The following is a 27,351-nucleotide window of genomic DNA, read 5'->3' as shown; positions in this document are numbered from 1 at the left end:
ATATTTAGAAATTCAAGATTATTGCTCAATTTTACCTTCTTCTACCTCTCGTCTCCTTCTTTTCTCTCTCGATCTCCTCCATTTCTTGTTCTCTCAAGCTAGACCGCCATCCTCTCCATGGTCGTCATCCTCTCTTCCGCTCTAATTCTCAAATCAATCATTTCCACTATCTCTCATCCTTCGTCACCGTCCATCAACCAATATAACCTATCCTAACTAGGGACATATCTAATCACATAACCGTTAAATTATATGATCATGTATTTGAGTTAAAGATAATTATTTGAAAATTAGCTTTAACTTTACTCTTATTATTGTTAGGGTTTTGTTTCAATTATTAAATGGTCATCACATTTAAATCAGCGATAATGAAATATACATTTCCAAAAAAAAATTTGTTGAGAGATTAACGTAACTATTGTTCTACTTTTTCCCTTTATTTATCTGACTTGATAATTAGTTATCTTGTTTGCTTTGAGTATAGAGAATTTATGAACTTGGTTAGGGATCCCTAGTCAACTTTAATAACTAAATATTTTTTTTATTTTTTTTATCCCTAATTAAGTTCATTCCTTAATAAATAAAATAATAAATTTTAATATACATTTAAATTGATTCTAATTTTATTGTCGACATGATTTTAATCTATGTCTTATCAATGCTCTATTTCTTTTCTCTCTTCATCCCCTCTCTACTCTCTTTTCCAAAAAAAATACATATTTTTAGTATAAAAGAGCCCGTCTTTCACGGTAGCTCAAATTTTTTTTTTATTTTAAATTTGATCGTTTAAAGTTAAAAGGTATTTTGAACCATTAATTTTATACATTATTTATTTTTCTATAAAAGTAATATATTTTTTACTTTTTCACGTGACATCGACTATCGAAAGAATATGCACCTAATTTTATACTAAATTAAAAATCTAAATATAACTAAATTGCAAAAGCCCCTCCCCAAGCCGAAATTCTTAGCTCCACCGCTGCATATAAATCTTAATATTTCTTTTATTTTAATTATTTTTCTCTGTTACTTATGTTTAGTGTTGATCATTTTCATTGGTCCTTACTCTTTAGATCGAATCTTCCATATATCCTTCTTTCTGTCCACACGCCGATCACGCCATGTGGGTTAGCTGTCTAATTTTTTTTTTTTTATGAGGCTGGACATGAGTTAGGACAAAAGCCAATTCTCCCTGAAAAATTTTTAGCTACCTAATCTAGGCTTCAAACCATATGCGTTCCTCCAAGCTAACTGTATTGTCGAGTCATCAATCGAAACAAGTCAAGCCACTCCACAATATTATTTGAGATTAGAGTTGAACCTATGACCTTCTTAATCATGAGAAAGATAACTACCAACTCTACTAGAGTTGAACTCGCAGGAGAATCCATATAAATATCTGACAAGCTCCAATATGTCCGCAGTTATATTTTAGTCTATGTGCCGACTTTTATTACTTCAACATACATAACAGCAACTCTTGTTAAATTGCAGTTATGAAATAGAATATTGTTGCAGGCTTCCCATCATATTGATTTATCGGATTCAACTTTCTATGTGCCTCAGTTATTATTTATTTGTGTTATTTTGGCATTTTTAAAGACGCCATCATAGGATAAATAAATGAGCTCGATGTGCCTCGGACATTTAAATTAACTATTTTATTTAAATAGTAATCTCTATCTCTTTTACATTAAATTTATACATATTGCACTTTTACCGCTACCATATTAGGCAAGTGCATTTACAAAGACAGTTAAAGATCCTTAGCACTACTCTTAACCATATTACTAGTCACGAAAGCCCTATTGCGGCACGAAAAGGAATGCGCATAAGCAAGGATCGTAAGAAGCGCAAATCTGAGGAATAACAAGTTGGAGGTCTGGTTTTGCTACTTTTTACATACAGAAAAGCATTGTAATGAAGGTCATTGCAGCTCAATTCCAATGAATATGAAAAAAAGCAAGAGATAAGAGATATAAATGAAGAGATCCATGAATCACAAGAGATATCATCAGCTGGGCGGGGCTCGTATACTGGAAATGAGAAGGCTTACACCATTAATTCAACCGACTTAAGAAAGTTTAAAAAAAAAAAAAAACATCGTATCTCCAGTTTGGTTTACATGTACAATAATAAGAGACAGAAATACAACATGGAATTAACCGAGGAATACATTCGTTTATTCAGGCAGCAATTTATCCTGCAAGAAAAGACATTTTGGGAATTTAGTTACACCAAGAGATGGTAAGATGTTGAACCGTAAGGCATCAACATTAGGCCAAATATAAATTGACAAACATAATGCATTGCAAATTTACAATTGAATGAATGAAGTTCAAGAAAAGTAACAACTAGATCACTGAGAAGCAAGATTCCTCCATCTACAAGCATGCCTATACAGAATTTCTTTCCATACTTCAAAACCTAGACTTGAGAACTGTGCATCTTCAATGCATATCTTCTGCTGATACATATATAGATAGGAGACAGACACAGCTATTCCAATTGAAAGAAAAAAGACTTTAGCATCATTACATTAACAGAATTAAATCTCTCATGTAAGTTATAACACACTCATATTATGACAGACAAAAGAGAGATTAATTCTCACTAGATAGCAGGATTTCATGATAGTTCCATGAATTGCTATACCAATACTTGAAGTCTGGAATGGAACAAAACTATCTACCAGAACTGCACATAGGCAGCATAATGAAGTAACTAAGTTATGTTAAGCAGTGAACAATGATAGTTGTACACTGGTTATAGAAAGCCTGGGAATGAAAGAAAACATGTGATATAAAAGGTGCATTTACAGAAGCATGGCAATATTTTGTGTTATGTCAGCAGAATTGCCTCATAAAATAGTTCTTTGCTAAAATATGGCAAATATGAGCAACTTACTGATAGTGATGACGACATTCAGTGTAACCTCCTAATTGCTCAATGATGGATATGAAGAGCTTGATATCCCAGCACTTGGTTCCTCCTCGTCCTCCTTGATTCTTCTGTATGCTGCTGTTGGAATAATGTTGATTACCATTTTTGTACGGCTTTCCAGTCCCTTAACAATCCTTTCTGAATGCATGCAGTAGTAGATAGACAAGTGTGTGAGTTTGGGAATTCCTCCATCCTTCACTTCCCATTCTTCAAAGTTCTTGAGTTCTTCGAATATTAAATGTTGCAGATTAGGAAACCCATCTGAAGAACAAGTCATCTTCCTCCCTTTATAGGCATCACGACCGAACTTAATAAGCTTGAGGCTTTGCACCTTCCCTAGACTTTCCATCGGGTCATTTTCTAACATAGAACCGAGTAAGACGAGCTTGTCGAGATGCGCAGGGAATTCCTTGCTATCAGGAAGTTGCTTCTCTGTCAATTCTCCGAGCAATTTCAACACATGAAGAGGATGACCATCTTTAAAGACAGTAAGTACTTTTGTGGGGATCTTTTCACTGCTCTGTAGCGTTAAGGAGACTAGAAGGCGGAGTTTTTTGAGCAAATTCACCAGCACCTCCATAGAATCAGCGGTTAGATCATGTATTCTCAACTTGCTAAGGTTGGTTAGGTTAGCCAAGTCCCTCATTATCCACTTTCCTGCAATAATTCTTTTGAGAGTGTGCAAATTCTTTAGCACACCAATTCCATCCATATCCTTGTCAGGGCCGGTGACTTGCGGATGTATATCGAGGGTCTCTAGATTGAACATCTTTTTAATGGATGATGGGAAATAAATTATGCCATTAGTTGCAACTATCCACCTCAGATATCTTAGTGAAGACATGCTTGTGATTTCCTTAGGCAGCTCATAGATTTTGCTTATACCCTCTATATCAATCACTCTAAGTAACTTTGGATGAAAATAGTTGCTGTGCAAACTAATATCAAACTTCAGTGATGAGTTGAAGCCCAGGAAACTGTGAAATTTCTTATTTTTTGAGTTCTCTGAAGAAGGACCAATACACTCACGATCATCTATATTTTCAGCCGGGAAATGGCATTCATTGAAAGACAATGAAATTAATGAATTATCTTCGCAAAGCGGCAACACACTGAAAAAAAGAGCATCCCTAGCTTTATAAATGCAAAAGTCACGCAATAAATCATGAATTTTGATACTCTTAACTGTGCCATTGTATCGGTAATCCACAACTTCAACAAAACAACGCTGGATTAGCTGCTCCAAGATCATGTATGCAGTTTCCTCCATGGACTTATCCAGCTCTTGTTGTATTAGACGTTCTGCTCTCCACAACCTGATCAGCCGTCTTACACTGATGTGGTAACCAAAAGGAAATATGCCAATATACACAAAGCAAGGTTTCCATTCGCTAGGCAAGTAATTGTAACTCAAGTTCAAGCTAACTAAGATTTTTGGGCCATAGTCATAATCATCCCGTTGTAGGGCTTCAAACACTTCATCCCATGCAGAAGGACTATATTCTTTGTATTTCAAAAAGCTTGCTACTAATACGAGAGTGAGAGGCACGCCCTGACATGTCCCTGCCAGTTTTTTCCCTATCTCCCTCAACTCTTCCGGCACTTCTTCGATGGCTTGATCTGGATGAGCTATTCTGAAAAGGAGCTTCAAGCTGTTCTCTTCATTTAATGCACCCATTAAATGATAAGTAGTTGGGTTCGCATGCTTAGCTACAGCCTGTGAGCGCGTAGTGAAGATAACTCTGCTTCCATCTTGCACATCTGGAATAGCTGTTTGCATTTCATCCCATAATTCTGTACTCCATACATCATCCATGACAATTAGATATCTTCCCTGTTCACTCAACAATCTTTTTACTTCCCCTACTAGATCCTCTTGGCTCTCAGATTGGATATTTCTATCGCTTGGTTGACTTGAAACTTGAGTTTTGATTTGCCTCAAAATGTCAGTTATTGATGGAAAAGCAGATACAGTCACCCAAGCACGCGTAGGAAAAAGTTTCTGGATCTCAATATCGTTGTAAACTTCAAGAGCAAGAGTGGTCTTCCCAACGCCACCCATACCGACTATACTTATAGCTTCTCGATGTTTCACCGGCTGGCACAATAGGGAAACTATAGTAAGTTTGTCTTCCTCAAGACCAACAATAGTCCCATCGATACTGGCTCCAGTCATACTTCTTTGCTTTTTGAGGGAACCTTCAGTTATACTTAATGGTAGATTATTGTCACTTACATTCAGCTGCCGATTCCACTTATTTTTCAGAAATTTCAACTTTTTAAGAACATTTTTCAACTCTTTACGAAGTTTCAGTCGAGCTATTACTTTTTTGGGTGAAAGAGAGAACCTGTAGTTTTCCGGCAAAATACCGAGCAAGTCCGAGAGATCATTAGCCACATCCCGGATTTCGTGTAGCCAGGCCTTCGCCGCTGCATCGTGTTGCTGCTTACTGCTCGAAACTACCGTATACGACAGGTCCAGCAGATGTTCTTTAATTTCCGTTAATTCACGGTGGATATCAAGCATACCAAATACTTTTTCCAGGAGGAGGTTGCTGATCTGGAGGACTACTTGAGAAACGACGAGCTCCGCCATCACCCGCTCCGGAAAATTTCTGTAAGGTTCGCCTCAAATAGGAGGAGGAGGAAGAGGAAGAGCGCTCTGGAATCAACAATCGGTTAAAGTCAACATGGACCACAGCTGTTCCAGTATATACCACTGGCAGCCGATAAGTACGGTAGGTATATTAAAATAATCAAACCAACTCGATGTGACGGACTTAAGCTTTCCGATGAGCTCCGCCTCCGCTTGACAAAGTTAGATGAAGCTCAGCTCGTTCATAAATGAGCTAAGCTTAATTCATTATTTTAAACTCTAAATTAATTTTAAGCCAAACTTTGATCGTAGAAACTCTACGGTCACTCAGATTCAGCTCCACAAAACTCGAGCTATAAATGTGTAAAAAGTTTTAGTGCAAATAGATTCTCCCAATTAAGCTTATTCAATTTAAGTTTGATTTGATTAAGATTGATTCAATTATTAAGCTTCATTCAAGGTTAAATTAGACTTGGCTTGAAATATACTCGATGTTGCTTATCAAACGGGACTTAGGCTTGAGCTCGGCTTAATTCTAAATAGGATAGAAAATCAGTTTAAACTGAAACAAAAACAGAAAGAGCTGAGTTTAATTATATAACTTAGGCTTGAAATTAGCTTCAAGCCAAAAGTTAATTATGTTATTAGTAATGAATTATGTAAGTGATCAACAACTTGCATTATTTTTCTTATGCATTCCATTATTGTTTTAAGTTGTCATCTTTAAATAAATTTTAAATCTGCGAAATTGTCGAATTTCAGTATACTCGTAAGAGAAAAAAGTTTACAAAATTTAATAAGACTACTCGGAATTCATATTGGTTCCATCGAGTAGGATATGAGAAAGATATGAACAAAAGTTAATTTATCACTCAAATAATCAAATTTAATTTAAGTCCCCTAAACTAGTCGAATTTAAAGGTACTCATAATATATAAAGTTATAGAGTAATAAATGAGCTTTTTAACACATAAAATAATATCGATTCTAGTTCATATGAAAAAGATATAAGTAAAGGAGCAAGCCAAAGTTAATTTTGTTATTTAATAACATATTACTTTAATTTAAAAATTATTGCTCAGTAGTCATATAAGCTTGTATATAGGGCTGCCAAAATAAACATCTGCTTAAATTAGGCTCAAAATTAATTTCGAGCCAAAGTCAACTAACTCAAGCTTAGCTTGATAAGGTAATATATATATATATATATATATATTCTTAACATCTTAGTATAACCTTTCACATAGTATATAACTCATGGGACCCACCCTCACAAATACAAATTACATCTTCGTACCTCTTTTTCTCTTGATATGACCGACCTAGCCTCATAAATATACCTCCATTACTCCTCTCTTCATCAACCCCAAATTCCTATTTTCTAAGCACGACTTAACCAAACGTTAAAGAAATAACCAATTGTTCAAAGAAATAATTGTGGTTCTTCTTCTTCCTTTTTTTATGAGTGGTATTTAATTTGTTTTATTTTTCTCCTTCGTCGACTGGCTCCTTCAATAACCTTCTCCTTCTCCTCCTCCATCAACAAGCTATCGCCATCACCACCTTCTCCAACGGCCTCCTTCTCAACGTCCTCCTCTACTAAGCCAATTTTTTTTTCCCATGAAGCTTTCTTTCTTTATGATTTTAGTAAATCATTTATCATTATTCTGTGAATTGAGAACTTTATGGAAAAATATTCAAATTCTATTCATGTAAATGAATGAGAAGTTCTATATGTGACTCGTTTTATATTTTGAGCTGTATGAAATTGTATAATATTGTAAACGCAGTATACATTTTTTACTTCTGTATGATTTGAGATGCTTATAATCCCCAAAATTAAAAAGATTTTAATGGTTAAAGAAGTGTAATTTTTTCATAAAAATAATATTGTTTTATTTTTCAAATGATTATTTATAATATTACAAGGCACATAAGTTGTATATCGGCTGACTCGATAGAACGCCTCCAATGGAAATATCTCGAGTCCGCGAGACAGCAGACCAGACCAGTCAGTATTCTAACAGCCTTCGTTATCTCTTTCTTCGCTCTTCCGCTCTCCTCGAAGGGAGGAGTTCTATCTTCTATTTCTTCTTCTCCTACCATGGAGCTCGTCCTCGGCTTCGGCGTCCGTGTCTACCCCTCGCCCTCTCGTCCCTCTCTTCTCTCTTCTCCCTTGCTCGATTCCTCCTCTTTCAAGCCTCTCTCATTCCCAAATCTCTCCTCTTCCCGCCAATTCTTCCCGCGCTTCTCCTCCTCGTCTTCTCCTTCCCAATTCGCGGTGTTTGCGAGCACCATCGCTATCAAAAAGGAGGAAAGGGATCCGTTTCCCGCCGACGTCCAGGTCACCGAGACCAGAGAGCCTCATTCTAGTGTAAGCCTCTTTTCTTCTTTTATACTTTCTCTAATTTTGCACCTCATTTGGTAGGATTTGAATTGGATTTGCATGGGAATTGCTGTTTTTACGCTAAATTTTTGGATCAGCTCAGAATTCAGTTCGCTTTGCAAGCTCGTTTTCCTTATGTTTTTAATTACCTTCTCACCAGCATTGAAGCTTTTATTCTGGCTAGGAGGAGAAATAATAAAAAAATTCTATGTGCTCTGTAGTATAGTTTGCTCCTTTAGTGTATCTCTCTCAAGGAATGTTTCCCATCGGAAGAGATCTATTCAATAAAGGGGTCATATAGGACTTTAAAAGCTTTTATGGGTGATCATTCAATGAAATGGTATCATTCACAGGTTAGGTTAAGTGTGGAGGTTCCTCCATCCATATGCCAGGAATGCTATCAGACGGCTTTACATGAGTACGGCAAACGGTTGAAGGTACTCTCTCTCTCTCTCTCTCTCTCTCTCTCTCTCTCTCTCTCTCTCTCTCTCTATATATATATATATATATATATATATGAAGTGTAATCTTACTGTGTGTGTGTGATTTTGGAAAAAGAGGGATGTTCTTGAAGTGGAATCTTACTGGTGTATCTATCCATGTTTTTTTGGTAATCACCATAACTATGACTAACAATCTTTTTCCTTCATTCTCACTGTGCCAATCAAAAATGATCTTTTCATGTGGCCATGAGAGAAAATGTGCTGTTTCATGAGATTGCTGCATAGGAAACCACTCAATGGCTATCTCCGCAATCGTGTAGGAAATGAAACTTGTGGACATGCAAAATTTTGGAAAAGCATAGACTGCTGAACATTTAGAACTGCATAACGAGATGTAATCAATCTGTAGTAATGCTTCTCTGATAGTCTTGAAAAGTTTGTAACTCTTATGGATCACAATTCTTGTGCTCAGGTTCCTGGATTTCGCCCAGGGAAGAAAGTTCCAGAAAGTATACTTGTTAACTATATTGGACGAGAAAATTTACAACAGGCTGCAATTGAAGCTATTTTAAAGAAAACCCTTCCTCAAGCAATGTCTCCGGTCTGTGACTTTTTTCCTCATTCTATAACTTTCTGGTTGGCTACAGTACTAGTAAAAAATTTACTGTTCTGCAATGCTTTCCAGTATTTCACAATTTCATTTTCAGGGTTACTGGGAAGTTAAGAATGTATTCTTAGGTTCTGCATTATTTTTCTTCTTTCCTTTCTTCCTTTTCTTTACATTGGGTGGTAGTGGTTGTGTTATATTTTTGTAGCATTTACCAATTATTTTTGCATTCTTTTTGGAAGTATTCTGTCATTGTTATCTTTGTCTTTTGCATTAACATTAGCATTGATATTGTTTATAATAAAGCTAATAATGTGTACTTATATTACTTATGTTCCTAAATTGCTATTTATTAGTAGTATCTGATACTATGTATTACTTTAACAAGGTTGGGTAGTTGAACTGCAGTAGGGAAGACAAAAAAAAATTGGGCAAAAGAGATAAATCTCATGTGATGAGAAAAGAGTATAATATAATAATATATGTTTTCAGAACAAGGTTGCATTGGCTAGTTGGAAAGTCCGTCAGCAAGTTGAACACCAATTCATTTAGCATGACATGTTCACCAGATGATATATCATATATTCTCTTTGGATTGTCCTATACATGCTAAAACTAAAGACATTTCGAACAACAATTGTGGTTGTCTAAGATATCTGATCAAATAGTATATCTCAATATGTTGGCGTGTAAGTTTAGGTTCTTATTTCAAATTAAATGATAGTTGTGGTGAAATGCCCTTAATTCTACCTGTTGTGCATCTCTATAGTTATATTATTTTAACTGGATAACCTGCTGTGACAGTATTCAGTGGCATATTACTTTTAAGTTTTAACTAACATATTTGTGTTATTTTAGGTAGAGGGGAGGGCTTTAAAAGATTCTGTTCGGATTGTGTCTAAGTTTTCAGAGATGAGCGATACTTTCTCTCTCCAAGATGTGTTTAGGTGGGTAATCTTACATGAGTGTCACCTTCTTAAGTTCATCCTTCTGATACCTTCTTGTAGAACTTTATACTGCTCTCTCTCTCTCTCTCTCTCTCTCTCTCTCTCTCTGACCATGATGTTCATAATATTCATCTCTCTTTGATTGTACAGAATCTTCTTACTTTCTTCATGGAAAATCTTCATGCTCTTAAGTTATTGATTGAGGCTGCATTTGTCATGCCATAATATATAGAAAGCTTGGATTTCCATCTATGATAATTCTACATTTAGATGAAAATATGATTCATTAATGTTAATTTGATGCACATTTAGATGTTCTGCATTCTGGTTTTTGTTGTCTCTTTAAATGCTTTATAGGAACTTAGCTGCTTTGTTCTAGTTATCTTTGTTTACTTTTATATTGTGTCTTACAGATATGATGTTAAGGTCGACGTAGCTCCCCAAGTGACATGGTTATCGGAGAACAAATACAAGAAGTTGAAGGTTATTGTTGAGATAGATGATATTATTAATGCTCAGAAAGCTTCTGAGATAGAGCTTAGGCGTCGTCATAAGGCTCTAGGATCACTACGTATTGTGACTGAAAGAGGCTTGCAGGTAGTTCTTGACTTAGATGTGTAAAAAATTGAAAACAATCTTTGGTAGTTACTTATTGATACGATAATTCCACACTTTACCAATGTAGCTTATTCACTGTCTTCAATCAAGTTGATTTTTTATGAAGTTATTGCATCTGTAGTGTTCTTACTTTTATAATCATAACGTGTTTGGAACTTTTAGATTGGCGATCTTGTGGTCCTTGATATAATTGCTGCAAATATTGATGAGGAAGAATCAACTAGTGAAAAAATTCCTTCTACTGAGCAAAAAGGTTTGTCCATTTGCTATCTTAAATCTCATATTCGCCTACTAATGAAATCCTATTCTCGAAAAGTTTACTTATTTTCCTAAATACAGTGATATTAATTAAGCTGACTGTCCTAGTGACCTTTTGACAAAAGTGCATGACCGTTTTTAAAAATGCTAATAAAAAGAGGCGATGTATGTAAATGGTGAAAGAAAATTTTAAAATGTTTGTGAGAACTCATTGTAAGATCGCTATGCATCTTCCATCTGGGTATTTATCTGGAAAGGGTATAACATTTGAGGTATGTGGTGATGATTTCGAGGTAAATGAGTCATTTCAGTAAATGATATTCTATAGCAATATTCTCTATCATGTCAGACACTTGATGCATCCATTATCTGGTAATTTCACCTTATGCTTCCTGTGTGTTTAGTCTTTAGATTTGTTTGATCTTGAAATCAAGTCAGAATTGTGTCCACAACATGGCGAATTAGATATTTATACCTTTATGATCTTTTCAGGTGTCCAGATGGATACAGAAGAAAGTGATAACCTCCTTCCTGGTTTTCTTGGTTCAATAATTGGAATCCGACAAGGTGAAACAAGGTCATTTCCTCTTCAGTTTCCAGAATCATGGGAACAAGAAAATCTCCGAGGTGTTCGTGCTCAATTTACTGTGAGTGCCACTCTTTCTATGGTAGCACGCAATCTTTTAATTAACAAACTATGATTGCTGCCGACATGGTCTCTGTCCTGATTGGATTTTCAGATATGCTATTTTATTTATGCAGGAATGAGACGGTTTTACAGTTCCATATTTTTTCTGTTTCAGGCCCATACATTACAAAATCATCCATCTGCATAGTTTTTACATCATTTATCCAAGCCACAAGATCATAATATTTGTTATATTGTCTGTTATCTGTAGCTAAAACTGGACCCCAATTTACTTCAATAAAAATGCTGGTTGTTGCAGAAAAGAAGTGCTCAGTGATTATCTTTATTTCTTGGTCCTTAGGTTGCATGTAAAGAACTGTTCTACAGAGTATTGCCAGAGCTGGATGACTCACTTGCTGAAAAGCTTCTTCCTGGATGCAGTACCTTGAATCAGGTTTTTGTACAATTCACAATATTTTGTATTGGCGACAGTAATTTGTTAAGTATAGTAGAATATTTGGCCAACTTGCAAATCCTTTTTTGTTTGTCTAGCTGGCTACACCATATAGTAGTTGGTGACATATTAGTTAATCTTATTTGGTGTTTACCATGTGGAAGTTGGGTCTTTCATATACTTGCTTCACCATGCTATATAGCAGCGTTAATGCATTCTTATAGCAGTCTGTTTGTTGTATTATACAGGTTCAAGAATTAATTTTGCAGAGATGTAGAGAAGTGGAGAAGACTGCCATTGAACAAGCAACAGATAACGCAATTCTAGATCAGCTGAGCAAGGTTAGAGATTGCTTAGAGAAGTGACTTTGATATATTTGATGCTTATTTTGTCAATAGAAAACTCCACAGGATAAATTTAAATAATAAGTTAAGTAATATGAAGACTTAATTTCCAGTTCTGGATCACACAAACCAGTTTTGGATCACAGCCTTTATTCTAGATGAATCCTGGGCCACAATTATTTCATTCACCATATTTATGGATTTTTTTTCTTGTATGTCTCTAGTTTGTTTTGAACTATTAACTTATATATGTTCCGTAATATTACCTCCATTTGAATTGTCAGATAGTTGAAGTTGATATTCCTCAATCTCTGTTTGAAGAACAAGGCCAACAGTTCTATGGAGCCAAACTTTTGCAGCTACAGGTAAATGCTTGAGCTGAATTGACTTTATTTTATTTCTTTTTTTGACTCTCGTGTATTGTTCTAATAGGCAGAAAAGAAGCTAAATGAGCAACAATTGGCATCCCTTTCAAGTGAAAATGCAGTTAAGGACTACCTAGAAAAGGAAAGGGTGAATATTTCACGGATCATAAAACAAATGTTGGCAGTTGGTGAGATTTTCAAGTGTGAAAATTTGCAGGTAAATTCTGCATCCAAAGATGTGCCGAGTAACTGTAATTATGCTTGTAAATTCTAAGTACATACCAATGTGTGTTGACGTCATTTCTTTATTCATAGGAGTATCAGCTACAATTTATGACTAGGGGACTAACTCTTCATTCTTTGCAGTATCCAACAGAAGAACTTGTTAAAGAAGTAGGGAACTCCGTGGCGGAATTCAAACGTCATAATCAAGAGTATGATGAAGAGCGTGTCAAACAGCAGGTAGCACTTCCTCCTAGAATATGATGAATTGCTTTATTTCCTTCTACATTTGCTTACTGATGGTATGAGTTTGAGGACATTTTTTCAGCTTCCCTGCATTAATTTGTCAACGAAGAGAAACATATCTTTACTAGTTTGAATTAGAAGTTCGACAAACCCAATTCTCAGCCAAAAGTTCCAAAATCCCTGAGTTTCTCTTCAACCTTCCGAAAACTAGCATGGTCCTTTTATTGAAATGTGATGTGCTGGATCTTGTCATTAGGATATCTAATAAAGGAAAACAAGAAAACCGAACCAGCCAACAGCACATATTGTCTTAGTTGGTTCTAATGTGTGGTCCAACCGTGTGCCTGTTTTCTGTACATATTTCATCGATGTAATTGAGCTGGTAAGACTTCATGCAAAGCTAGGGCATCACATTATCTCTGGACTCTGGAGGGTTTCCATTATTACTTGTCTTTCCACATATTTCATCTATGCATATAGCCTTGCAAACCACCCAAGTAATCCTCTATCTGATTTCTCTTAGAGAATAAAACATTGAGCATCATGGACCCAATCTCTTATGAGATCCATGCAAGGGAGAATAATTTGAACTGCTAGTCCATTACATGTGAAAACTGGATTCTTGCCAGTAGAAGGATTTTGATGGCAGGAGTTCAATCACCATGCCAATTGGCAGAAATTTAAAGACAAGTCTTATTTCCAATCAGCTAATGTGCTTTCATTTAGAACTCTAGTTTCAACCAATGACCAACCAAAACCAAAAAATAAGTTTAAGGTGAAACATCGAATCATGGTCAAAAGAATATTGTTTGCTGTCTTCAAGTACGAATTCTCCCATTAGTAAGCATATTGAGATTGACATTTCCAAACAAACTATGCAGGTCCAGGATGTTATGGAGGGAGCAAAGGTGCTTGAATGGTTGAGAGAGAACTCTGAGATTCAGTATGTATATTGTCAAGATTCCAAATCCAGCCAATCATGATAAGACTATTGATTAAGGCAGCTTCCAGATTTTGTAACTGGGTCTCTCTCCATGCCAGAAAATGAGAAAGTAATCGGCTGTCTTATCTGTTTATAGCAATTCAGATTCTGACCGGCAAAGAGTGACGCACTTGTTGCCATTGTCATGCCATCTTCGATTGCTGTACTACAGACGAATAAAAAGGGCTCTGCCTATTTATTGTGCAATGCATTTGAACCTTTAACAGTAGCAATTCATATGTTCAAAATAAAATTATATTGGTTCAACCACCAAAGTCCAAAGACTTTTTCACTTGAGCGATGCTACACTTTCAGCATTGGGGTATATGCTGCAAGTCCATGGATCAATTACAGCTCTATAATATGAAGCACCAAGCAACGAGTCACTGCTCGACTCGTGACTGACACGTGCATGTGGTTGTGGATAGATTTGCTTGCTAATAATACTTCATCGAGTGGCGTTCCCCTTGGCTGTTTAAATTAGTGTCTCGACTCTCGATACAACGAATCTGGAGTTGGAAGAGGCCCAAGCCAAGATGAACATAGTAGTTAGCAGTAGATGTCTCAAAATACAACGAATCTGGAGTTGGGAATGTATGGTCTAGCTCATCACCATTAAGAAATTAGCTGTGGATGTAGATGTCCAGAAATGAAAAGAGGTATGGGCCAAGATTGCCAGTTTCCATTAGCCCAGCCCATAAATTCTACCTGACCATCCTCACTAACACAAATGTTCTTATACAGGTGCACAAAAATATCTGAGAAAGAAAGATAGGAAACATTCTGTAAACACTAGTGCATATAGAGATCTTATTACTCAACTTAAATCAACAACCATGGCCTTGTACATAAGAAAATCCTTGTCCAAGGCCTGAAACATTCAAAATACATCCATTTGATCTGTAGCTACAGGTATCAAGACCACCATGCTTGACATGATAAAGATTTATATTTTCAGCCCCCCCTAAGGGGAGTTTGGAAAACTGGAACAAGTTCTTCTTTCACTTAAGAGCTGTCCATAAGGGCTTCATTGCCTGGTCGAGGGAGGACGTTGAAAATATTACTATCCACAACTAGCTGTTCTGTTGTGCCCCCAGCTCCAAAAGTGAAGTCACTTGGAAAATTATTTGGGGACACTCGTTCAAAGATGGATGGCGTACTCTGCTGATTAAAAGTAGGGACTGCAACATTAAGGGATGGTTTTGGAAACCCAAATCCAAATAATGGGAGTGAATTTGATGGAGCAAATTGGAGTGGTGCAGTGCTATTTGACCCAAATATCTTTTGCTCGTACTCAAGCAACTGCTGCTGGACAGCTGCAATTGGAGATACAGTTTCTGATTAACAGATGATACATATGGGAATATTAAATACTAGAGCAGATCATTTGATGATCATCGATGCTTATCTAAGTTATCTTGCAGCTATGCAGAATATATAGATATTGCAGTGAAAGTCAAAAGTATGTCCAAAGCAGATCATTTAATGATCATCGATGCTTATCTTGCAGGTATGTTGAATATATGGATATTGCAGTGAAAGTCAAAAGTATGTCCAAAGCAATCAACCATGGACATTGCATGTAGATGAAAGAGGCATTGACTTTAGTTAAACTTGACATATATATCTTTGCTCCAATCATAAGTTTAGCATTTAACTTTATGCAATAAAATGGATAAGTTGTGGCATGGAAGAATCTTAATTCCATCATACTATCCAGGATGATGAAAAAGCATTGTGCCCATCTCTCAACCTTGGTCAAAAAAAGATCGTTCAAAATTTTGATCAAAATTTGCCAATCCATTGATCAACTTTAGCTGCAATACTGCAGGCTTAAGTCTTTGCTTTCTAATGGATTTCAGTATTTAACAAATCCTAGTTCCAATGAGATTACAGCTTTAATGAACAGATTACGACTCACCCAGTTTAGTCCTGACATAAACTGTCACCAACAATTTAGCAAAATTTTATTGTCCAACTATGAGATGTAAAAGTATCTTTGAACAGATACAACTCTCTACAGTACACAGGTTAATAAAATTCATTTACTTGGGAAGGCTTGATAAAATTACATTTTGATTTGAAACTTAAATTCGAATTACTACATGATCAACTTTTTTGATGGAATCAGAAAACTAAAAACAGGAAACAGTTATCTACTAATCCTTCATAGGGTCTCTTCAGAATTATATAAACTTATCAAGAAAATCAATACAATTATATTATTGACAAAATCCAAGTTCATGCAAGATGAACATCACCTGATGATAAGTTCACTTGTGGCCTACGCTCTTTCACCCATTGGAAACATTGTGCAAGTCGCCATCCTTTATACTTCATCAAGAAAGCTATTACAATAGCTGCAGACCTGTCAAAGAAACCTTTTTTTTATCACATGATAGTGTGCATTCATAACAATATCATGTCTATGATATTTTGTTGGTAATACCTTAACTTACCTGCTTTTCCCTGACATGCAATGGACAAGAACACGTGCTTTCTCCTTTTCACACTGCTCTGCATACATAGTATAAGGAAATGATTACAGTGGAAATTTATTATTTTATAGGAAAAAGAAAAAAAAGAGGCATCAAATACAAGGTCAATGCACAATCTGGAGATGGCATGTTGCAAACTGCCCTAACATCATTAAAGGAGAGGCTTCTTCCGCTGATTGAACCCATGCACTAGGGCACAGAAAAGTGATCTTTCTAGTTCCTTATAATCATTAATCATATATCTACGACTACCCCAATAAAAAAGGAGAACAATATTGCTGTAGAAACACTGAAACAGAGAATGAAATTACAAATTAAATAGGAAGATACCTAGAAACTGAATTGCATCATCGAATTGCAAGCTTTTGTCATCTTCTAGGCAATGGTAAGTAAAAGAATTCTTGTAAAGATTTTGGCAAGATGGCACAGTCTGCATATGCACAAATTCAGATAAGAGTTAGTGAATATAACCAAAAGGGCAAGAAAATACTACATTATAAGAGTCAAGTCCATGACTATACGGGAAGGTGATGAGAAGGTGTTGTCTATATACAGATCTCACATTTTTGCCCCTCTTTGCCATATGAAAAGATTTGGCTGACAAGTAAATAATAACAGGATAAAAGAAAAGCTCTTGTTAACAGTACAAAGTTAATAAATCTAGATACGACATAAGAAGAATGACACGTTAAATATATCTGAAAAGCCAGAAAAGGATAAAAAAAAACAAAGTTTTAAGGATATCCCAGCTTTATTAGTATTCTGTAAACAGGGGAAAACAATAGATAATATAAGAGGCATAATACTATCAAAGTATCAACGTGATTGGAAGTAAAAGCTCATTAATCCTCTCTATCACAAACAAGACCAAAATATGCTAAATATCTCCGAAGATAAGCTATTATCAAGGGATCACACAGCTTTTCATAATGAAGAAGATCAGAGGTGTAAGTCTTGCCTCCAATGTCTCGTGTTTTTGGAAATTATGATCATCATCTAATTCTTTTCATTAAATAGGCTTTTATTTTATTGATATTCATAAGTAAGATCTAGTAAAGTTGGGTAAAAAGGTTTCTTATTACTCAAAATAGTAACTATGCAATTCACATAAGACTGCATCTACACCAAGCTTCGATTTTTCTTAAAGAACTCAAGAAAGTAGCTCAAAGGAGGCAATTTGTGAAAAAAAAAAGAGGAAGAATTGACCACAATCAATAGATTCCAACTTCCAAAACTGAAGACTTACATTAAGAACATGGGAGATACTAAGAGTCTTGAGCAACTCGCTGCGCGAGGCATTGTCGTAGCTCCCCAGGTAGAGGAAATCCTTCAAGATCTCCGACGGGAAAGCGCTGTCTGCTTGGAAAGTTCTCTCTGTGGACACCGGCATGCGGTGTCCGCATACGCCGCAAACCTCGCCTTCCTCGTACTTGTGGTAGTGGCCGCAGATTCCGCAAGGGTTCTCTCTCTCCCTCTTCCTCATCCTCCTATTGCCCGCGAAATATTCGACCGATGGCCTCAAAGAAAAGATAACTAATATAAGATCAAGATGGGGAAACGAGGTGAGGAATTAGGAAGAAGGAAGTAGATTGGATCGATGAGTTGGATGAGAGAATTTTATTTTCGGGGTACGAAATGGTGGGGAAGCGTTTTAGGAAGAAGAGGATGAGAAGAAGGCAGGGTTGCCCAAAATACAGGAATCTGCTACATACGGGTACTTGGCGTTTTCGTTGGCTTGCATATCTTTCAGCTGCAGCAAATTCCAGCAATCTTGCTTGCACACGATCAGTTGCCAAAGGGAGGTGGTCGATGGGTACAAGTTACAGGGAGCAACTGACGTAGACCGACTAATATCTTGGATTCTGGTTTGGATCTGAAATAAAAATCATAAAATTCAGGGTTGGAGCTGGAAGAAAAATCTTATCTCTTGGCATCTACGGATCACATTTTCTATCAAAGATCCAATAACACTGCAATGATTTCCTGGTTCCAGAGTTGAGATCTAGATAAAAAAATAATATCTTATTATATATTCTCTGCAGATCCATCTATAAGAAATGACAGCAACACTCCAGGCATAGTAACATTACGGTACAGATAAAGTTATGAAATGTCTGTCTATAGACAATAATATCCTTGCCGCAGAGATCTGAGGTGGAGTACAATGAATATTACTTACTGTTCATTGCATCCATTTCATTTTGGATAATATTTCAGCACATGTGAGCTTAACTCATACACAAAATGTAATCAACATCATCATTTATAATTGTCAATTAGAATTAATGCACATTTCTATCATAAGAAGCACAATTGACATGTAGGAACTCTAAAGAGCAAGTATGAGCTCATCAAATAATAGCTGCCCTACAAGATCACGTATAGAAAAGTAAACCTGATAATAACTACTGCCTACTAGAAAACATCTAACGATTATATAATATAAACCGGACATATCAATCATCCTTCCCATACTATATAGCACATAAAGATCTTATAATAGATAAACCTTACAGTAAAGAAACTTCCAGATCAAGGACAGACTACTAAGGCCGAGTAGTAGATGGACAAACCTAGTTTCAACTAATTCTCACTCAAAAGGACCTAAGGAAAACTTACATTACAAACGAACTGATAATCATGAACGTCCTTTTATGTAATATAACATATTAAGTTAATATCAGGGAGAAGTAGAAGCTTGGTCATTGGAGGACACATAGGAATCTGCATCTTCTTTTGCTACTGCCACATTGTTTACTGGAGCTGCTGATCGTGCATTATCTCGCTTCCCTTCCTTGGTACCGGATCTGCCACCATTGCTGCCGTTCTGATGAGCATTAAGTGATAACCTTCGGGTTGGAGTTCCATTTGATGCACTTCCATTAGACCGAGGTGTCACTGCCTTTCTATTTGGGCTTGGTCTTGAACCAAACAAAGCTTCTTGTTCACCACCCAACTGCTCACTGAAGCGCTTTTGATCCTGGAAGGTGAAAGCACCAATATTAGTTGTGGCTTTCTCAATACTTTCTGAGGAGCTAAGTCTATGCATACTTTCAGACAAAAATCATCCATGCAGTGCATGGATTGCATCTGCCTCCATTGTCAGGCTATAACATGAATAAGTCACACTGCTCCATCAGCTTTACATTTTAACTGGGTATCCAATAATGCATAATAGATGCAAACCTGAATATCTATGTGCTGGTACACTTGAGTCAAATTGAGTGAATCACAAATAAGGATAGAAATAATGGAAAATCACATGTAACAGCTTATCATGCACCTAACAATTCTCAATACTTACTCGCATTCTTCGCTTTTCTTCTTCTCTTTCATGCCTAAGCATAGCATATTCATCCAACATTGCTAGAAGAGGAACACCGTCATACATGAATGACAAGTCACGATCCTCTTCCCATGCTCTGGTCTTGGCCACAAGGGTGTCAACAAGAGCTACAATGGAGTAATGCATTAGCAATCAAGTATAAGAAGCAGACTTACTGCTAGCAGATAGCAAAATCAGATTTTCATTGATTCACTAAGCTTATGTACCGAATGAAGAAAACATTATATTATGTAACCTGAAAGTTTTGAGAATAGAACAGGAATCAACCATTTGACTAGGGTACAACTGATTGGAGCTTTTACATGTCGGGGGCTTTCCGGGTATCATATGATTATCTGTTATAATTTACTACAGGCAGACAAGATAGGAACCATCATCTCTTGTAAATGCTTCGACTTGGACACATGAAATAGGATTGCAGACTACCCATGAAAATACACCATGAATGAAAGATGTATATATGCCACAAACTCTTAGAAAAGAAAATGGATAGTCCAGAATATTCCAAAAAATCTCAAAGTGGCTACCAGGTATATTATCTGTCCATTACATTTTTTTTCTCAGTACATTCAGGAACATCTAGCTGACATAAATACTCAATTGGTTCCTTTCTGCACGTGAAAGTTTCGATTACCAGGGGATCATGAAACTTAAATCAACATTATAGTAATCAGTGTAACTGAAATCCTTTAACAGTAAGATTTTTCAATGAGTGAATGAAAGCACAATTTGATCGGTAAGGTTAGATAGGTACCTGGAATCTTATTAACTAGAATGCGTGCTTTCTCTGCACGCTTGAGATTCAAGTGTGCACCCCGGCTTGAGCTATACCTATTTTCATCCTGCAACAGAAGATTTATTTTAATTGGTCTTTTCCCTATTTGTTTCATATTCCTATAAGCAGATCGCATCTTTTCTTTGTTAAAGACGAGAAAAGAACTTTACCCGATTGTAGTCTTCAAGCCAGCTTTCTTCTTCACATGTTGACATCCATCTCTCGACCTTATCTAATATTTCCTTTCTGCTCAGAGCTTCTTCTTTGGCTTTCATTATCTGATTGTCCATATCAGCAATTAATTCCGAAGGTTCAATATTTCCTGAGTCAATTAGGGCCATTATTTTCTCTTGGGCAGCTACAGTGTCTATTCCTATGTGAGCACTAGCATAAATATCCTCCAATTCTGCTTGCTTCTTCAAAGCTATTTCCTTCATTTTGCTGGCCTTTAGCTGATCTAGTCTTTCAACTTCAACCTCAGCCTACAGATGTTTGAAACAGGCTAAGACAAAGTGCAAGGACCAATTATATTTAAATGCAGAGTAATTTGTCTACACATGTTTGAAACAGGTGAAGAAATAGTGCAAGGACTAACTTAAATGTGAAGTAATTTTAACAGAGATTGCCTGTTGGGTAGCAAGGAAATTTAGTATTATCAGACGACATTGCTGCCCCTTTCATGTAGGGGTGTGGAAGATGAGAAGATACATAGAATTTGGAGGGCACAAATTTAATAGGTATATGAGAATAATAAGAGCGCATATTTACCATTTAATGTAAATGTAATTTATAGTTGCTCCATCATATCAGTTCTTTGCTCTGTCATATCAGTTCTTTGCTCAGTTAATATTACTACCTCAACTTTACTATAGAAGACTTGACAGGAAAGTCCAAAATCCTTACTTGCTCAATCAAATCAAGGGCAAGAGCTCCAGGTGCAGTGACTTCATCTACACTTGCAGATATATTGCATGTGACGTGATCAAAGAAACTCCTTTCTTCCAACGGGGTCTCCATGAGATTCCATAGGTCAGAAAGCTGCATTGCTAGCTCTTGAAGCTGAGAATCAAAGTAAGATATCAAATTAACACCAGATTAACAATAAAAAAACAAAATAGGGGAGGCAGAAATGCAAACTTCTATGCAAGAAATTGGATAATAACAATTGTGTTCTGTTAATTCATCTTTCCATTTTTGTAAGGAAAGGATGCTTAATCCATTGTGGTAATCATATAATTGTTACTAGATTAAAATTAAATTAGTGTTCTAATGTTCAGACCCCAGTTTAAAAATGATATTTCAAGAATTACCTTTTGGAGTCTCATCATTTTATCATCTTTAAGTGCAACAACCGTCTTATCAAGCTTTGATAACGTATCATTGCTGATGCTTTTGGAATGCACATCGATAGAGTCATCCAGGCTATGATGAACTTCAGTGATACTACTATAGAAATCCATCCCTAGGACAGTACAAAGATCATGCACCATGCTGACATAGTCAAGAACTTTCTGCAGCCTATCACTCTGCCAACAAATTTCAGAATGTACAACATGTTCTTAATTTTTAACAAAAATGAGACAATATAGGCATGATCAAGTTTTGAAAAGAAAAAGAAAAAAATATAAACCTTCTCTTTCTGAAGTTCTTGGAGTTGAGAATGGAAGTCCTCTAGCTTCTCAAGCGACAAATCATCCTCATTGACTACAGGAGTTCCCACTTGCTCACCGGGTTCAAGAGTGCCAGCAATCTCACCACATATTTTCTCAATCTGTGATTGAACGTCCGCAAATTCCTTTATCCGCTCTTTTTTCTGCTTGTCCAATTGTTCCAGAACTGGTGCTATAGCAGCTAGTTGTTCCTTGATTGTCCCAGATGACTTCTCAGGCTGTTTGGCGACAACAAAAAGTCATTAATCATCTTACGCATAACTTTCAGAGATACAAGTAATAACCATATAAAAGAAATGCTTTGTTCTTTGATGTCAGAAATGCTTTGTTCTTTGATGTCAGAAATGCTTTGTTCTTTGATGTCTATACTTAATTCATCATTACTATCAGGAAGAGCATATTGTACCCTAGTTCTACCTTCCTTCATAAGAAGGCCCAAACATTTAGGATGTAGAGTTGAGGAGAAATGGACATGTTGTTAGCATATAGAGATACAAAGAGGTGTGCAGAAACATTAGGGATAAAAGAGACTTTCCATTTAACAGATATATAAAATAATATTGCAGATTACATGAGCTAACTCCAAATTATGTATAGTACAACAAAGAATTAACCTTTTCTAATTTACAGTATTTCACAGTCGGCCTGGAAAGATCATGATATTGGCAACCCAAGGAACCAAGGTATTGAAACCCAAGGAATCAAGGTATTGAAACACAAGGAATACAGATTCAAGATAACAAGTACAAGAATTAAACTTTCACTTACTGTCCTGACTATAGCCTTTTCTCCAAGAGCTGAAACAAGTCTTGCAAGCTCAATTTTTGAATCATCCAATGCCTGGAGAAGGACAGCCTTTGACTGGGATGCTTGATTAACTTTCCTTTTGTAAACATCCAAGCACTCCTGATCTAGTTGAAGAAGAACTCTATCACGTTCCTCATCGCTCTCACCAACTTCATCCCATATTAGCTAAAGAAGGACTTTAAGTTATTATACAGACTACTAAATTTTGCTATGCCACAGCAACGAAACAACAATAACAAAGAGAAAAGCGCCTTATGTCATGATTAATTTGAGTCAGCCAACATCAACCATTTTTGTCATTTAAAAACAATTATTGGTTTTGATGTTATGGTATGAAATAATAAACTTACCTGCAACTGTTGTAATAAGGACCCACAAGTAGTTCCACCTAATGAAGGATTTCGAGCATCCGTAACAGCCATTTATAAGGGAGAATAACCTGTATAGCAAGAAGAGTTAAGAACTCTAACTTGTTGGAATTGCCAATAGAAAAGGTTGCCTTACAAAAAGGAGAACCAATTTAGTGCACTTAACGATCAGAAAGACACCAGAGCGGGGGACAATGAAACATGCAAAGTTGCTAGCACTGGTGCTGAGATCAACTTAGATAACAACCTCAATTGAGGTGCTGCGACATGTAGCATCCCTTGTTAGTCAAGAAACAATAGTTTTAACAAGCATAATGCTTGAAACAGGATATCAGCGATATAGCCGAATTTGGTTACCAGGGAATTTCAGGTGAGATGAAACGTGAAAATTTCAGACTCCCAATTTCTCAAAGCAACTTATTAAGAAAAAAAAACATGCAGTTACTGCGCGGAAATTCACACTTGATTGAAGCATTTTAACCCGAAGTCCCACTGAAGTAAGGCAAATTCTGATACTAAAAAACATGTTGTTCGCAAGGTTAAAATTTGAATGTTGAACCGACTAAATATGATATCTCGGGCAAAATGTTACCACTCCAACATTTCCAGGTAGGTAGCGTCTAATTATATTACTTCTTTAGTATGGGAGACAAGATTGTAAGTCCAAATCATCCAACAACAAAATAAGCACACAGTTCAAGTTGTCAAAAAAACAAATCTATAAAATTCCGACCAAATTAAAGAACAAAACGACCAAATCGACTAAAATCTCCTCAACTAACAATATCAAGATCCGTAGCTAAGCGCATTGTCACAATAGAAGTTCTTCCATCAAGAACACCTTGATGCGACCATAAAAACCCCCCACATTGAAATTGAACCCCAAGATCTACCTGAGAGACTCCGAGATCTCGATCCGTATCAGCACCGGATCACAACGCAGGTACAGATAAGGGAAGAAGGGGGCGAAATATCTCGCGTGATCACGGGAAAAGAAGGAGAAACCAGCTCAAGAAAGCAAAAGTGATACGAGAAAAAAGGGAGAAAAGCGAGGGAAAGAGGATCGATCACCTGGAGCAATCGGAGAGCTAGGGTTTCGAGATCTTCGCTTTGAGATCTGTCTGATGCGCGAGATCTCTGATCCCTCTCAGACCAGAGCAGCGGAGTGTGAAGTGGCGCTGCTTCTCGGACACAGGAGTGCAGAGTTACTACTACTACATCACAGTCAAAAAGGAGACTCAAAGCTAGTAAAAGATGGACCGCTTGGATCCTCTGCATCATCCGTTGTAGAAATAGATTACAACACGTCATAAATGGCGGTCTTTTTTATTGGCTGCTTATAGAAGGTTAAGGCTGTCATGCATCGGCGGCTCCATTGGATCGGTTGTTGCCTGTTGGAGAGAGGAGATCTCAGTATGGGACCCTTGAACTCCCACTTTTATCTCTCAAAGGAGACCCCAAAAAGAACTCAAAATCGGGACCAACCCACTAAAAAAATTAAAAAAATTAGAAAATTTTGCAGTTAGCACCCTAAATGTTAACGTTAATTTTCATTTGTCTAATAGATAGAAGTGAGAAAGGTCCTATTATTAACCCGAGCTGATTTCATATTTAAAGTTTTTATATCCATCTTAATATCTGAATTTATATCTATTTTCAATTAATCTATATTATAAAAATAGTGATATAAAATTTGTATATGAATTTCTAAAATCGTCTATAAATTTTGATAAATATATATTCAATTTGAAAAAAGAAAAAAAAATCTGAATATTGTCCGATTCGTATTCCATCCGTTCTCACCCCTATAATGGACATTAAGTACATCATGACAGTGTTATTTATACTAAGAAGTAATAAATCCAAAAGTCAGGGGGTTAAGTACGTATTTCCCTGACCTGCTGACATGAAGCATAGCATCTGGTAAGGCCGGGGGGGCGGGGGGGGGGGGGGGGGTCACAAATGGTGGTCAGCTTCTATCTCTATGGGTGGCCGAAGCTTTGTCCTCTTGTTCATGGGTCGTCTCCAGAGTCCAGACTCCACAAGGCGTCGGGATGTGGTGGGGCCACACTGGAGCGCAGCACATGGCCATCCACGTGCCCCGTCCAGATCTCCAATCAATCTCATCCCTCCTTCCTCATTTAATAATATCTAATTTTAAATTCGATTTTTAATCATCAACTATGGGCCCCAATATACCCTGACAACCATAGATGGGCCTAATATGGGCCCACTATACGTAAATACACTAATCTCAAAGCTTGGGGGATTATTTTTATTCTGAAACGTGTATTTCCACTGTGGAGACTGGAGAGTGAGCCTTAGCCCATGTGCTCTTCCTCGATCGACTCAATTCCTAATAACACTATGTTAGACGTCACATGCACGTGCTTAAGGCGTGACGATCACTAATTATGGCATGAGTAGTTATGGTTTCGATTAAATTTAGCTACGTTAATTAAGTCACCTACCACTCTTCTATTTTGTTATATATATCTAAGATGACTATTTGGTGAGAAGTAGGGGTAGAGAAGGTTATAAAAAGGAGGTTGCTTTGTTTACGCACATAGCATATATACCTTTCCTCGACCATACTTCACCTTGCGTCTCTTTCTCTCCTCCCATTTGCCATGGCTAGCTTGCCAAGGATTCATCTTGTCCTTGCCATCGGAGTATTGCTAGGGATAGCTTCTTCTATTGGTCATGAAGGTTTTGGAATAATAACATGTGGAGCAACTAAAGGAGTTCATCATGTGGTTGGTGGTGATCCAGGGTGGGGAGCTGCTACTAATATTGCTTCCTGGTCAGTGGACAAGGTCTATAAAGTTGGAGACAGTCTCTGTAAGTAGTCTTTGTTCCTTCTTCTTAGGACTTCTTAAAGGTCTAATACATCCAGAAATAGTTCAAAAGTAAGACTAAATCTACGTGGGTATATCGGTAATAGAATTTTTTTCAAACAGGGTTCACATACTCTGCAACAGGGGAGTATATTGCAGAGGTAGAAAGCCGCGAAGAATTCGAGTCTTGCGAGCTTCACAACCCGATTAGAATGTACACCGAGGAGCTCAACGAGGTGAGCCTCGTCGACGAAGGATCGCGGTACTTCGTCAGCAGCAAGCCGGAGCTCTGCGAGAAGGGAGTCAAGCTGCATGTAGAAGTATTACCGGAAACACAAGCATATGAAAATGAAGCAGTAGTAGAGATAGAGAGGAAGGAGGATGACGACATAAGAGCTTTGGCTGAAGGGCCCAAGACTTCTGGTGCAAATTGCAACAGGGAGTCATTCGTGAAATGGAGTGCATTGGCTTTGATTTATTTTATCTGCCTCCAAAAGCTTTGATCATGTCAGGAATCTGATTTTGTGATTCAAACTTTTTAGTTTATTGTCTGAAGTTTATGATAAAACAAAGCGGGGATAGCTCAGTTGGGAGAGCGTCAGACTGAAGATCTGAAGGTCGCGTGTTCGATCCACGCTCACCGCATTATTCGTTTTATTTTAGTGATTTTTACAAATCAATTTATAACTCATCTTTACAAATTTTGTGATCCGATAGTCTTTTTTTTTTTTTCTATAATTCTTATTTAACATTTTAAATTAATTTAGAAAATATTAGAAAAAAGAAATTTATTATAATATAAAAAATAATTTATAAATACTTAAATTACTCTTGTCTTCTTCATCATAACTTTTTCTTCTAAAAAAAAGAATAAAAAAAAAAGATGGCGGCAACAACAACAACAAAAACAATAGAGAAGATAGGTGAAAAAAATAATAAAGATATTTTAATAATCTAATCAACATTAGTTAGTCAAAATAATATTAAAATATTAAATAAAAATTATATATA

At 36.6% G+C, this 27,351-nt stretch overlaps 5 protein-coding genes and 1 non-coding gene across 9 annotated transcripts; 3 read left to right on the top strand and 3 right to left on the bottom strand.

The window, feature by feature from the left end:
- Positions 1–2,009: 2,009 nt before the first annotated feature.
- LOC140800414 (disease resistance protein RPP13-like) lies at positions 2,010–5,635 on the bottom strand. The gene is made up of 2 exons (XM_073155196.1): positions 2,908–5,635; positions 2,010–2,203 (listed from the first exon to the last, which is right to left on the bottom strand). The coding sequence occupies exon 1, from the start codon at positions 5,537–5,539 to the stop codon at positions 2,939–2,941; it is 2,601 nt and encodes an 866-aa protein (XP_073011297.1). The 5' UTR covers positions 5,540–5,635; the 3' UTR covers positions 2,010–2,203; positions 2,908–2,938.
- A 1,912-nt stretch (positions 5,636–7,547) lies between these two features.
- Positions 7,548–14,272, top strand: LOC140799563 (trigger factor-like protein TIG, Chloroplastic). Its single transcript, XM_073153936.1, has 13 exons — positions 7,548–7,913; positions 8,279–8,362; positions 8,841–8,969; positions 9,834–9,922; positions 10,336–10,519; positions 10,703–10,793; positions 11,291–11,445; positions 11,788–11,880; positions 12,129–12,221; positions 12,509–12,589; positions 12,657–12,806; positions 12,956–13,051; positions 13,939–14,272. Exons 1-13 carry the CDS (start codon positions 7,644–7,646, stop codon positions 14,038–14,040), a joined length of 1,617 nt encoding a protein of 538 aa, XP_073010037.1. The 5' UTR covers positions 7,548–7,643; the 3' UTR covers positions 14,041–14,272.
- A 548-nt stretch (positions 14,273–14,820) lies between these two features.
- LOC140799564 (protein-tyrosine-phosphatase IBR5-like) lies at positions 14,821–18,177 on the bottom strand. Its single transcript, XM_073153937.1, has 5 exons — positions 17,784–18,177; positions 16,868–16,967; positions 16,499–16,556; positions 16,301–16,407; positions 14,821–15,355 (listed from the first exon to the last, which is right to left on the bottom strand). The coding sequence occupies exons 1-5, from the start codon at positions 18,018–18,020 to the stop codon at positions 15,045–15,047; spliced, it is 813 nt and encodes a 270-aa protein (XP_073010038.1). The 5' UTR covers positions 18,021–18,177; the 3' UTR covers positions 14,821–15,044.
- Positions 18,178–18,991: 814 nt separating this feature from the next.
- On the bottom strand, positions 18,992–24,766 carry LOC140799562 (65-kDa microtubule-associated protein 1-like). Of its 4 annotated transcripts, none has more exons than XM_073153932.1 (11): positions 24,575–24,726; positions 23,670–23,763; positions 23,486–23,574; positions 23,097–23,300; positions 22,289–22,546; positions 21,969–22,184; positions 21,562–21,717; positions 20,829–21,140; positions 20,638–20,725; positions 19,842–19,990; positions 18,992–19,517 (listed from the first exon to the last, which is right to left on the bottom strand). In XM_073153932.1, the coding sequence occupies exons 3-11, from the start codon at positions 23,555–23,557 to the stop codon at positions 19,218–19,220; spliced, it is 1,755 nt and encodes a 584-aa protein (XP_073010033.1). In that variant the 5' UTR covers positions 23,558–23,574; positions 23,670–23,763; positions 24,575–24,726; the 3' UTR covers positions 18,992–19,217. The 4 variants fall into 4 exon arrangements, with proteins under 4 accessions (XP_073010033.1, XP_073010034.1, XP_073010032.1 ...); XM_073153933.1 differs by having other exon boundaries at positions 24,397–24,642; XM_073153931.1 differs by lacking the exon at positions 23,670–23,763 and having other exon boundaries at positions 24,575–24,766.
- Positions 24,767–26,038: 1,272 nt separating this feature from the next.
- Positions 26,039–27,041, top strand: LOC140800086 (cucumber peeling cupredoxin-like). The gene is made up of 2 exons (XM_073154737.1): positions 26,039–26,344; positions 26,464–27,041. Exons 1-2 carry the CDS (start codon positions 26,134–26,136, stop codon positions 26,841–26,843), a joined length of 591 nt encoding a protein of 196 aa, XP_073010838.1. The 5' UTR covers positions 26,039–26,133; the 3' UTR covers positions 26,844–27,041.
- On the top strand, positions 26,913–26,985 carry TRNAF-GAA (transfer RNA phenylalanine (anticodon GAA)). The gene has a single exon. It is a non-coding gene; the product is annotated as a tRNA-Phe (tRNA).
- Positions 27,042–27,351: the final 310 nt, after the last annotated feature.

This window comes from Typha latifolia, chromosome 13, assembly GCF_019914945.1.
Source record: "Typha latifolia isolate L0001 chromosome 13, TyphaL0001v2, whole genome shotgun sequence".
Lineage (NCBI taxonomy): Eukaryota > Viridiplantae > Streptophyta > Magnoliopsida > Poales > Typhaceae > Typha > Typha latifolia.
Note: the sequence above shows the minus strand (reverse complement) of the source record. Positions and strands in the feature narration are given on the sequence as shown.

Coding starts and splice junctions, on each gene's coding strand:
- LOC140800414 (XM_073155196.1), bottom strand. CDS start 5,539: ATGGCGGAGCTCGTCGTTTCTCAAGTAGTCCTCCAGATCAGCAACCTC.
- LOC140799563 (XM_073153936.1), top strand. CDS start 7,644: ATGGAGCTCGTCCTCGGCTTCGGCGTCCGTGTCTACCCCTCGCCCTCT. Junction 8,970..9,833: donor TTCCTCAAGCAATGTCTCCG/GTCTGTGACTTT, acceptor GTGTTATTTTAG/GTAGAGGGGAGGGCTTTAAA. Junction 12,222..12,508: donor TTCTAGATCAGCTGAGCAAG/GTTAGAGATTGC, acceptor TTGAATTGTCAG/ATAGTTGAAGTTGATATTCC.
- LOC140799564 (XM_073153937.1), bottom strand. CDS start 18,020: ATGAGGAAGAGGGAGAGAGAGAACCCTTGCGGAATCTGCGGCCACTAC. Junction 16,968..17,783: donor GTATCTCCCATGTTCTTAAT/GTAAGTCTTCAG, acceptor GTGCATATGCAG/ACTGTGCCATCTTGCCAAAA. Junction 16,557..16,867: donor TGATGCAATTCAGTTTCTAG/GTATCTTCCTAT, acceptor CTATGTATGCAG/AGCAGTGTGAAAAGGAGAAA.
- LOC140799562 (XM_073153931.1), bottom strand. CDS start 23,557: ATGGCTGTTACGGATGCTCGAAATCCTTCATTAGGTGGAACTACTTGT. Junction 22,547..23,096: donor AAAAGGCTATAGTCAGGACA/GTAAGTGAAAGT, acceptor GTCGCCAAACAG/CCTGAGAAGTCATCTGGGAC. Junction 21,141..21,561: donor CCCTTGATTTGATTGAGCAA/GTAAGGATTTTG, acceptor AAACATCTGTAG/GCTGAGGTTGAAGTTGAAAG.
- LOC140800086 (XM_073154737.1), top strand. CDS start 26,134: ATGGCTAGCTTGCCAAGGATTCATCTTGTCCTTGCCATCGGAGTATTG. Junction 26,345..26,463: donor TAAAGTTGGAGACAGTCTCT/GTAAGTAGTCTT, acceptor TTTTTCAAACAG/GGTTCACATACTCTGCAACA.